General features: G+C 41.3%; 1 protein-coding gene across 1 annotated transcript in view; it reads right to left on the bottom strand.

Annotated features, from left to right (window-relative positions):
* The window catches only part of FRYL (FRY like transcription coactivator), an 83,408-nt gene that overhangs the window by 1,816 nt on the left and 68,883 nt on the right, over positions 1–12,709 (bottom strand). The window contains exons 50-61 of the mRNA XM_053458436.1: positions 12,220–12,294; positions 11,837–12,013; positions 10,923–11,123; positions 10,246–10,416; positions 8,222–8,475; positions 7,050–7,257; positions 6,597–6,746; positions 6,420–6,518; positions 5,393–5,461; positions 1,773–1,790; positions 689–799; positions 208–404 (exon numbers count right to left, since the gene is read on the bottom strand). Of these exons, the coding sequence (XP_053314411.1) occupies positions 208–404; positions 689–799; positions 1,773–1,790; positions 5,393–5,461; positions 6,420–6,518; positions 6,597–6,746; positions 7,050–7,257; positions 8,222–8,475; positions 10,246–10,416; positions 10,923–11,123; positions 11,837–12,013; positions 12,220–12,294 (1,730 nt within the window). The remainder of the gene's footprint in view (positions 1–207; positions 405–688; positions 800–1,772; positions 1,791–5,392; positions 5,462–6,419; positions 6,519–6,596; positions 6,747–7,049; positions 7,258–8,221; positions 8,476–10,245; positions 10,417–10,922; positions 11,124–11,836; positions 12,014–12,219; positions 12,295–12,709) is intronic.

The raw sequence follows: 12,709 nt of genomic DNA on the forward strand, positions 1-12,709 counted from the left end.
CGTTCACCGGAATCCAACGGCAGAGACAGAATGAATGCACTGCCTTACACTGTAATCACACTTTTAGAAGGCTGGGGAGGGATGCTCTTTATACAGTAATATGCTACACTTGCAGTATTGATCTCTAACATGCAATTAACCTGGCAAAGCAGGGAGGTACGCAGTATGAAAATGACTCAATCACACAGCATCGACTCATCTCATTACCTAAAAGCTTTGACCTGGGTTATGGCGGATACAAGTTCTTTTGCTCTTAAGCTTTCAATGACCGAATGGACAGCTGCCTCGGTAGTTGCTTGGCAGAACTCTGAGAAGTCACACTCTTCAACGAGAACGTCAGAAGACGCATCTGCTTCTTTCAGGCAAGCCTCCAGCTGGGAAAGCTCCTCCGACATGTTTATTACCTAAAATATGGTTTCAGAATTAACAAATCAGTAGCTGATATAATTTGTATACAAACTTTTTCATTACAATAATAAGTGTACCGCCCTCCTTGTTTAATTCATGGCATTATCACTTTGTATAATGAGGGCACATGCTATCATACACTGAAATTGCTGACATTATGACATCTCGGTTCCATTAAGAAAACTGGTCATGAAAAAAAGGCATGGTGTCACACGACTGTAGATGACACGGGCACTTTAATACAATGCATTCAACAAAAGGCATACTAAGCAGTATCTACCTCTGCCTCCTTCTTGATGGTGTCCACCTGACTGATGAGTTTGCAGTAGGCCTGGAAGAGGAGCAGGAGCTGGAAATGCAGCTTGTAGAGCCGTCGGCAGAGCTCGAGCTCCTGGGGACAAGAGGAAAGCACAAGCTGTCATTTGCATGGATCTGTATTACCAGAGCAGCAACAAGCAACGGGAGGACGCACAGTCAAATCGGTTACTGGTTTAGTGCAAGGAAAGGAATACCAGGCTTATATTAACCAAGTTGTTAAACAACACACAAGGAGACAGCGATTTAGACGTCTGAAGCTTGTTAGAGTCAATTTGGGAGAGAAAAATCTAATTAGTAGCAAGCCAATCTACAGTAATCTACACTACCTCTTCTCATTAGTAGAATGGGACGGGATGAAAGCCAATGTGTGTTACGTGGTGACTGCTTTCTAACTTGCATAGAAAGGGTCTCTCAGCGTGGCAATGCTTGGATATTTTGTCGGCTGCCATGGGGATAAGACCACCTTTCAAACATACCTATTTATCTAAATTAACATTAATCTTTTCGTCTTGCCTTCCCAAGGACGCAAACATGGCACATATTAATTGTCAACTATACTAGAATACTAATGGGTTTGGCATCAAACTATAATTACTTTGGATGACCAGTTTTCAGTATGGAACTACCTGGTTTCTCCACTACTGTATCACACTTTGGTTTTCATGCCTCAACAGAAGACAAGGTCTTGTTTGGAACTGGTTTACGGCATGCGCCAAGACGACCAGGGCAAAAACAAACCAAATAATAAAGCCATAGAGTACCGATCACATGATTTTACATATCAAAACTGAAAAGGGTTCCAACAAAATTTAGCAGAAATCGGTGTATTTTTGCACTTTTGTGGTCAAATGGATTTTTCATGATGACATAACACAACAGTATGAAATCTATTATATGAGAATTATATGTGATGTGAATGAGCCGAGATAGATTTGCAGAGCGCACAATGCCGGGAAGTTACTAGCTCAACAAATGGACAAGACAAATGAAAGTGAGTTTCTGATCTGCCGCGTTTAGGAATTAATAAATCAAGAACCATCACTTACTGCTAGAAATTCCATTTGCTAAGCAAGAAGGTGAGCAGGTCACAAAACAAACAAACAAAGAAACAGAAAGGAAGAGAGAGACGGAAAATTAGTGATAACCTACTAAAGGGGGTCTCAAAATCCCAAAATGTCCTTTAGACAGTACTATACATATACTAAAATATAAGACAAGTGTAAGCAGCATTTTACATTTCACCTGCCACTCCGACACACTACATTTTAAGAGGTATGCAGATCACGTTAAAGGTGTGTTTATGCTCAAGCCATAAAAATGAACATGTCTATGTGATGTTTCGGAGGTTTTAAACTGCCCACAGTGAACGCTGTTATTTTACGTCTATCAGTTATAGTCCGTCTATGTTGCACCCCGTTGCCCCCCCGTGTACACGTCCCGCAGCCTACCGAGGTTAAAAGGACTGCGGGTAGTGTTTTGCGTAGTAGTTACTAACCCCCCAAGATCCATACTAAAATGTGCTCCTGAACTATCGATACATAGAATTTCATGGCAGATAAGAACCGTTTGGCCCATCAAGTCTCTAGATTTAGGAAAGCTTTATGCCTATGCCATGCATGTTTAAATCCCCTTACTGTATTATCCACCACCACTTCTCATGGGAGGCTGCTCCATTCATCAACCACCAGCTCAGTAACGTTAAACGTCCTTACATCTTAACGTCTGACCTCTACTGCTAAATAGACTAAATAAGCTTCCCTGCTGTACGTGAGGGGCACGTTTAGTCAGGGACCCCGTATTATTGCAAATCTGTCCCTCTTACCTCCCCTTTTTTCTAAGTACGCAAAAGACTTGGAGGACGAGATTACCATAGAGTGCCACAGCCCTGCCGCTAAGAAAAATATACGCCATGAAGAGGCACCAGCAGCGCGTAAACTTGATAAAGCCATGCCATTTGCCACAAACTCTAACCGAGCCAGGAAAAAGTATTCCTCTTTGCCAGTCGAAAATACTGGGAGGTGCACAGCTGCGTGGCTGTCATTCTGTGCTATTCCTGCCATATAAACAAGGTTATTACAGCCTTCTATTTCCTCCTCTCATTGAGAAGACCCAAACGGGCTGAAAGCAGTACACTCGTTGGAACCGGATCGGAACTTACAATTTCAACTATTTGTTGGCTGTATGTATATATGCGTATTTTTGGGATTATGGATAGATATCCCATACCCGCCATGCAGCACGCATGAACTGTTGCGTTTGCCCGAAGCGGTCACACATTAGTAGTGTTATATCACCCGCATGCAGTAAGATGCACAGCGCCACTGCCAGACCATGCATGCACTCTTTCTGCCTCTTTCTGCTTTAATTCAAGAAAAAAGTTTGTGTTTGTTTTTAAAAAAAGAATGGAACCCCCCAAAAAAACAAAAGCAGGAATATGTGAAAAAGTAGGAAAATTGTTTAATTTGAACCAGGTGACCATAATGATGTAAATATTGATCCATCGAGTCATTTAATTAACTTACCATCTGCATATTGGTGCACAGACATTAATGCTTACCGGAGCACACAGAGAATATTAACCCCTTAAGGACAATAGGGGTTTTTACTCGTAGTATATTGTGGGACAATGGCTATTTTAACATTTTTCGGTGTTCCTGTTTAGCTGTGATTTTCTTCTTTCTCATTTCATGCTCCCACACATATTATATATTGTTTTTTTCAGGACAAACAGGGCTTTCTTTAGATACCATTAATTTTATCATATCATCTAATTTACTATAAAAAAAATGATAAAATATGGGGATTTTTTGTTAAAAAATTACTTTTTCTCACTTTTTAAACAAAAAACTTTTACTCATCTGCAAAAACGAATGAAAAAACCTGCTAAATAGATTCTACTATTTGTCCTGAGTTTAGAAATACCCAATGTTTTTATGTTTTTTTGCTTTTTTCTGCACGTTATGGGGCAATAAGTACAGGTAGCGTTTTGCTATTTCAAAACCTTTTTTTCCAAATCTGGTAATTCTTCCCCCCATGTGCCATTTCGGGTATCTTTGAAGCCGGCCAATGCAATTTACCCCATCAAGTCATATATTTTTAAAAACTAGACACCCCAAGGTATTTCACATGCTGGTAATTTAACCCTTTCCATGCACTAATTTTACCACCAGCCTTTGTGAAACTTTATGGTAGTAAATTTTTTTGTATTTTTTTCCACACACGTTGTACTTCAGGTATAAATTTATCGCTCCTGGTATATGTCCGTGTCAAACAACACCCCAATATGTGTTCAGTAACATCTCCTGAGCGCAGTGATACCCCACATGCATGGGTTTGTTGGGTTATTTGGGAGGTAAAAGGCCGCCTTTGTGAGGTGTGTATTTTTTGGCCATTTAGACATCTGATCCTACTGCCCCCATGTCCCATATTTGGGACACCTTTGAACCCGGCCAATTCAATTTATCCCATCCACTCATGCATTTTTTAATACGAGACACCCTATGGGCATTTGTAATGCCAATATTTTAACTCTTTCCATGCTGGAATTTTTGTAAAGATAAAGAATTTTAGGACTTGCTTATTAATTTTTTTTTTTTTTTTTTTGGTGACAGTGGGGATTTTTATATGTTACCATATTATTTTTATTTTTTTAAACATTTTTTAAACATTTTTTTAAAAAAATTTTTAATTTTTTTTTAATTTTTTTTTACTAATCACTCATTAGTGAGCTGGGCTCCATTGACCTTGCATGGTTGGATGCAGTACCTGCATTCAACCTGCAGGAGGAGCTCGAGAGTTCACAAGAGGGTCTGGATAGACCCTCTGAACTCAGATCTATTGTTAATGCCATTCTGTGAATGACGGCAACGTCATTCACAGGATGGCACTTGTGGTTGCTCTTCGGAGCAATCACAAGGTGATCGGGGGTCGGGGGCTAGTGTTGCTGATATGCCTCGATATCGAGGCATATCAGTAACACCATTTATGCTTAGGAAGCGATTCAGATCGCTTCCTAAGCTGTTTTAGCCGGGCGCCGCCGCGATCTTTCATGATCGGTGCGGCGGCGGCCATTTTTCTTCCGGGGAGGGCTGCCCTCCCCGGATCCACGGTCAGCCTCACTTGGGAGGCTTCCGTGGATGCTGCAAAGCCGCCGATCGCGGCGAAAACGCCGCGATCGCGGCGATGCAGCTGTTTAACGGCAGCCCGTACATGTACGGGCATTGTCGTTAACCCGTTGCACGGCAACCCCGTACATGTACGTGGATTGTCGTTAAGGGGTTAATCTCCAGATTAGTACACTAACAGTATCCAAAAAACAACTTAACGCAATAAAATAAATGAGTGTCTGCATCTTTCTTATCTAAGACGTTCAGATATTAAAAGTCACCCTCGATCTGTTCCAAGGGTTAACTGAGCGAACATACTTACAAACCATATCTGCTGATATTGATGGAAAGGACTTCATTCCAAGTTGGATAAGATCCCAGACCATGCCGCTTCTCTGAATATAAAGCACTTCTAGCTTTTCTACCAGCAGGTAAATACACTCAAGCGTTACATGTGAAAGCCCCCCCCCCCCCGACAATAAGAATGTTCAGTGTAGATTTCCAGCTACTTATAAAGGTGAAAAGAGCCCTATGCAAGAAGAGAACCACTTAACACATACCTGAGCTTCTGTATTAGATGCATGGCCATCGCCCCCTGAACAAAACGTCCGTTTGCAGTTGTCTAACCACTTAAAAGGAGAAAAAGGGGCAATCAACAAAACGCAACATAACCTTTTCCCTTAAATCCCACTGTATAACCCACAAAAAGCCAGACAGTAGCACACGAAGCCTCGCAAACATTCTACAGCCAGTATTTTTTCATTAATGCCAGAGGGGGCCGCGATGCCAGCAGAACACTGTGGCTTTTCCATGCGTGTACCAATAGGGGGGGCAGGGAATGTCCCTGGGTAGGATGTTAGTAATGACTCGCATACAGTGTACTGTGTATATACATATCTATTTATAAACCCCCTGCTGTACGTCAGCCTATGACCTCCGGCTCACTTTCAAGTAACGCCGCAATGAGAAAAGAAGAATGCGTTTTGCTCGCCGGCTGAATTTAATAAAGGCTACTTCACTTAGTGAATTAACCACGGAGGTCTGCATTAGAGAGGGAGGGCAAACTCTCAAAGGAATACAGTGCCAGATTCAATTAGTGACATGGACCCAAGGTCTGTCGTAAATTTCATTTTCTTTCCTGACTTGACAGCCATCATTAATAAGTAGTCTTTGCAAGGAGCAGCACTGGAGGTGCGAGTCTCCAGCTTTTAGATGCAGTGCAAGCCAATAAAGCAAACGGCAAATATGTAATATACAAAATACTGAACTGCTTCCGTTAAGATCTTTTCGGTTATTGGTTCAAACAAAGTGCCCTTTTTAAAGTATATACATTTTAAACATATAGCTATTTTTTGTTAACACATTTTCACAAAATAAAGTATATATAGGATTTTTGTACGGTCATCTAGTTCTGTAAAAGAGGTAATTTGCAAATTGGAGAAATAAAGTTTTACTTGCTAAAAAACAAAAACCAAAACATGATGTTCCCATCAGGCATGAAATCTTTAAGCCTGTAGAAGTACATGAAATGTCACTGCTACTAACGCATAGCAATCAATGGCTTTAAAGAAATGCCCAGGCGGTTACCTGTTCTGCTGCCTCCCGCTTTGCATTATAGGTATCCAAGTGTTCCTGCAACTCCAGCACGCTGAACTTCAACGTCTCTAGCAAGCCACAAGACATCAGCTGCAACAGAAAACATCAACGTGTTCATTTCTAACAGCCACGATTTATTTAGTGACGAGTAACTAACCGGTGACTCACCGTTTCTGCATCCACAAAGACTGTCGGGCATTCGGAAGACGCCATCATCACCTCTAAGGAGCTTTTAAACTTTGTGCCGATTCTTTGCAGATTTTGTCCAAGGAAGCCAACGGAATCATTCGTAATAGCCACAAACTTGCTTTGAATGTTCTACGGTGAAATATAGACAAAGGTCAAATGTTTTGTTTTCTAAAAGTACAAATACATATATATCATTCCAGAAATAAGAGATTCTGCAGGCAAATATGTTTTCTTAATGCAGAAAAATAATAGCACAGCTAATGCTGCTTATGGCTCATACTGTGTGCAGCCGTACAGTACGAGACCTGTAGTTTCCATCAGTTTAGCAGTTTTTGGGTGCTGCGTCACTCCGTTTGTATCTCTGCGGAGCTCATACACATAACTTGGTATTGCTAAAGGCATCTGGTACGTTATGAGTATGCGATAACTGACCTGAAACAGCCTAGAGAACACATGAAAGGTTTGGACCGCACAGGACCCATCAGTTTCGGATAGCATCTGGTTGACGTGGCAGCGCCATGCTTCCTCCTCATCTTCATAAGCCACTGGTTGGAAAGCAGCCAAAATGGCAGACAGAAACGGGGACGGCGGTGGAGACGACTGAACCTCTGCAAAGCAGTCTTGTTCTGCCTCATCTTGGCTGTAAAGAGATCATAAGACATACAGCAGACCTTCGTCACTAAACAGACAGATAGCTGCTACATATTTACAGCAAGAGGGAAAAGGCCAAACAATACTCGCCGCTGATTACTTACAAGCTGAACTTCTTAAAAAATCTGATAACACAGGTTGAGTATATATATTTGAGACCTTTCTTGCTTATCAGAGAGGTAGACATGTTCCACACTGATGAAGTAACAATATCAAATGTTGGACTTTCTTGGTAAGACTCTTTACTGCATGCACACAGAATTCAGCTCGCTGGAGATGGGCCAGCTGAAACCGCTCCAGATCCGCATTCTTTTTAATTATCTAAAGTAATATCTGAATGTACAGAGAAGAAAACCTGAGATCTCATTTATTTTTATGGACAATCAATTTAGCTGGCGTTGTGCTGTATATGATGCTGCATTACGGGCTTCTTGCCATTCTGAATCTCTGTATTGGAAACGCCTTGCTCATTAGCCAGATTATTCAAGGTTTTCACATTTTGCCGGAGCCAGATGATTCAGGGTACCCGAGTTATACGGTGTGTTTTAAATAAGAAGAGATGAAGCATACGACACCCACAAGTTAAACGACAGCAAACTCCTACTTCATAAAACCACAAGGGGAATTAACAATATTTACAATACTTCAGTCCTGTTGGTGAAATAATTGGCCTAACAAATACCGCATCACGAATCATCCTTTGTACAACGTGTAAATCACATCATGTCAGAGTTGGGATCAAACAGTGTATAAAATAGTTAAATACAAAGGCAGTGCAGTTATGTCACAGTCAAAAACTTGGAAAATCTGCTCAAAACCTGGTTTGTGTGTGATGCAATATTTTTTACATCTGCTTGTCTGTTTTCCCATCTGAATTGATGATTAAGAGGCTGGGTGATCACCGACAGGTCTATTGCTTTGTAAATATTATGCAGCCCAAACAACAGACTGACCTGGACAGATCAGAGAAATCGGCTTCTTCCTCCTCACATCTCTCATCCAGTTCCTTCAAGGCAAGTGTGACATCATCTTCGCACACAGAATCAGGGGGGCTTTCAGGTGGCGGAGGGTCCTGAATATCGCACTGCTCCTCCACTTCCAATGGCTCGTGACAGACCAGCGATTCATGTGGCTCCTGTGTAACATAAGAGCCGGTATCCTCGCTTGCGGTGCTCAGCTGCTCATCTCTTCCGGCGTTATGGCTGTCCTGAAAGTCACAAAGCATGCCGGATGTTACACCGAAAGTACAAAAACTAATCCGCAAAAACACATTCAAAGCACAGCTGCGTGCGGGTTGTGGAAAAGAATATATACCACCAGAAACCGCACAACCAGGCACATGGCAGAGCCTTTAATTAAATACAGACACTTAAAAAGGCTTTGGCACCAATAATAAATGACATTTCTTTTACAGAACTAGTGCTCTAATAGCAGTATGCAAGCGGTATATATAAGGCTACATTATTATTATATACTGTTTTATATGGCGCCATCATTTTCCACAGTGCTGTAAAATGGGTAAACGGGACATAAGCTGTATATAACATATGGAAAACAGCAGGTGAGGAGGGCCCTGCTCAAAGGAGCTTACAATCTACATTATACACAGGAGACCCCAGTGATGGAATGGTTTCTTGGCAGGCTTTCCCAGCATTACGTAAAAGGATAGAATACCCAAAAATGTCTCGTGTACACATCCGATCTTCTGAGAACATAACAGTGGTGACTGTTATATGTTTTACTACATATATTATCTTTATTTTTAAACAAGCCAGAAAATGCTGAGTTCTGCTGTCTTAATTCTTATAGGACTTGGTCTATATTTATATGGGAAGGTATAGGTGAGGCTTAAACGGCAGGAGAAACCCTATGTAACGGGAAACCAACTCCACCACCAACACACATTGAACCAACTTAAACACACTGGATCAAATAGTAACAGCATTGATTTCATATTTCTTATCCACTGTAAAAAATATACTTAAACCATTAAAATGTTATACATAAAAATCCAATGGAGAGCCTACAAGGAGCTCTTGTACACACCCTGGTATCCAAACATAGCAACACACAGTACACTATTAATAAATAAAAACTTTTCCTGACTTCTTTAAGCCATACTTTGCCTTTAAATATTGTACATCTCTGTAAACGAAACAAGTCACGAGGCCTGACACTAGGGTTCTGCACAGTATACTAAAAGCAGAAAAATATGGAATTCACAATTTATAATACCCTTTTACTATTACTTAAAACAGCAGCTGTACAAAAAAATAGAAATAAATGTAGGTAGATCCACGGAGAAATCTAAAAAGTGAAAAGTGACCCCCCTTTACCTTCTTTTAGATCACAGCTAAATACATTGTATGTAACAATGCATCCAAGACTTGTAAAGTAACTCAAAAGCTGATTTTTTTTTGTTTGTTTCTCATCAGCGACGGGTAGATATTTCGACGTTTAAATGGAATAAAAATTACTTACAAGACAGAGGCCGGCAGTGAGTTGCAATGTTCCATCGTCACAGGCCACGCCAGCACATTAAATACTAGGATTGCGGGAACTTGTTTTCATAGAATCGTAATGGTTGTACAATACCAACCACTAACATAGCTGGCCTGAGGTCCTAACCCCAATTACAGTCCAGATCACACAAAAGCAGACCTACTACAAAGAAGCATCACATAGGGGAAAAATCTGGAATCAAAGTAACCATTCCCAAAAATAGCATAATAAATTAACCAGAAACGGTAACAGCTTATTTAGAATATTTGTAACCCTTGGGGGAATGGGGAATTGCATAAATAGTTGCTGCATTCATGGTAAGATGCCCCCAAAAACAGGTTAGAAATATTAAATTTAGTAAACAAAATTGTATGATCTGACAGGTAGGACAGCGCACAGAAATAAAAAAAAGGTAAAGCTAAGAGCGCTAGAAAAAGCCCAAATCAGCCATGCACCAGCCCAGATTTCTCCCCACCTCAGCCAGCTGACTGTTAGCGTCGTCTGGAGGGGTCACCTCCAGACTCGGGGACTCAGCTCTGGTTGGTAGCACTTCTTCCGTTATTGCATTACTAACGGAGTCTTGAGAATGAAGGATGGAATCCACAGCGTCCGGCACGCCGTCTTCTACTGCAGAGTCATTGTGAAGCTGAAAAGGTAAAGAAAGCCACGTGATATCACAAGAAAGGTGGGCACAGCAAAGAGAGCGAGAAGAAAACTATGCAACTATTCCCTAATTACAAACAAATTATCACGCACCCAACGAGAAGTGTAAAACAGGCAATTGCTACCCCCACTCCAGACTCTCCCTTGTTCTGCACAGTATTTCTGGATGAAACATTCTGCCCAGGGGCATGGCCTCACCACACCAGGCTTGACAGAAACTTGGAGCACACAGCAGGCCATAGGCACAAACAGATCCCAGCAATGTTAAAGCACTGGCTTAACGTACGCATGCGCAACACAATGTCTGCGGTGCCTGCCGGGAACAAGCAGCCATCTCTGGTACATTAGGTGAGAAGCATCTCTCATTTCCTTTAATTGAAGGTAAAATTATATACATACATATATGTACATATACCTTCACACACACACAGTGCCTTAGCTATTGACCTACACTGTTTTGGTACATGCAGTACGTAGGCCATTACATACCATATGTGAATGGGATAATATCTGACTTGCAGTCAGTGCTTCTTCCTCAGACGACTCGTCGGTGTCTTCTTGATTAGTTAAGTTCAGGCTCGGTGTGCTTCCCGAGTATTGGCATTCCTGGAGAGATGGGGTATCACCTTTGTCAATGCTGTCCAGCGAGCGTCTGCGGACACCCCAGTTGAAGTTGTCCATACTCTCACCCTACAAAAAACACAAAACATATTAAACAAAATAAGCAGAACCCTCCTCTGAGCATCACAAAACACAAGCAACGCAATACAAACTAGAGGAGGATCGTTCCTGAGACATTTAAGGTGCGTATAGCTGGTTGCGCCCAGTTTAGCGGATATTTAAGCTATACTTGCATGGAGGAAACAAGAAGCAACGTTCTGCGTTTTTTTTTGTTTTGCTGTATGTTTTAGTCCACACATTAGGCTACAGGTTACTGCACACACACAAATCACGGATACCACGGATGATCACAGTGGGAACAAGCCACGCCACCAGGCTGCAACTTACCTGCAGTTCCTGGTTAGCAAAAAGGAAAACACAAATAATTACAACTTATTATTACCAGGACAAAACACACAACTACGAGAAAACATTCAATTCTGTGTAAACATTACATGGCTATTAACTGTTAGATCCTAATTGTAAGAGCTTGAATATGTTGAGAAAGAATTAGATTATAACCTAAGGGTGACTATTTCCTCTGACTGCTTAAAAGAGATTTAATCACCCCCATTTGCAGCATATGAACCAAAAAGTAGATAAATAGTGTCAATTTCCCATGTATTCTTTTGCTTTAGTGTTTATAGCAATTTCCAAACTAGCCTGAGAAAAGATCATTCTTGCTGCTGGTAAACGATGCAATCAGAGTGACAAACGACAGACAGCAGACACAGGGGTCTCACCTCAGCATCTTCCAACTCCACATCTAAAAAGTCAAAGTCCTTGAAAACTCCAAACTGCTGTTCGCTGCCCGTGTCCTCCACGGCTACGTCCTCCTCCTGAATGGCCTCCTCTGTGCTCGAAATAAGACTAGTCTGCTGGTCTCCAGCTTCCAACTCTTCATTGGATGAGAATACCACCTGCCGACGGAAGAAATTAGCAAAGAAACCTTCTAAACACTCGAATCTCTGTGTGAAGCCAAAGCGCGGCAATTAACAGGTGCGGGGCGCTCCTGGCAAGGTATTTAATAAGACTGCAATTATACGAAGTGTAATCAGCGGTCCCAAGGAAAACAAGCAAAAAAAAAAAAAAAAAAAGTGTATAATTAGTTGTTTTTCACACTTACGGATGGATTTTTGGGGAGACCGGAATCCGAGCCACAGAGTAAAAGAACATTCCTTAGCTTCTCCCTTGTTCTCCTCTGAAAACAAAGCACAGGGAAAAATCAGTAACATTAAAAAAAGTGACACAAAACCTGAAAATGTGCTGCTAAGACTTTGGTCTTTTACAAAATTAAACAGAAAGAAATGACCATCCTAATTAATGCACCAGATGATGCTGAAATTCAATTTTGTTTCATCAAGGGTGAACAAAAAGAGGTGTAAACAAGAACGGCTCAAAATTAGTATCAGTAATGATCGGTAATATCATTTCAGACATGTCTGCAAACAGGTTATGGAGACAATGGTATTTCTTAAGCCTCACAACAGCTGGCAAAATCTCTCCTACTGAGGAGGCTCCGTGACCTGTAGGATGAGCCTGCAGATCACAGATTAAGCACAAGCCAGACCTGCTGGCACGGCTCGTCTCTACATAATGCCATATTACAGTACAGT

The sequence above is a fragment of the Spea bombifrons genome, chromosome 1 (genome assembly GCF_027358695.1).
Source record: "Spea bombifrons isolate aSpeBom1 chromosome 1, aSpeBom1.2.pri, whole genome shotgun sequence".
NCBI lineage: Eukaryota > Metazoa > Chordata > Amphibia > Anura > Pelobatidae > Spea > Spea bombifrons.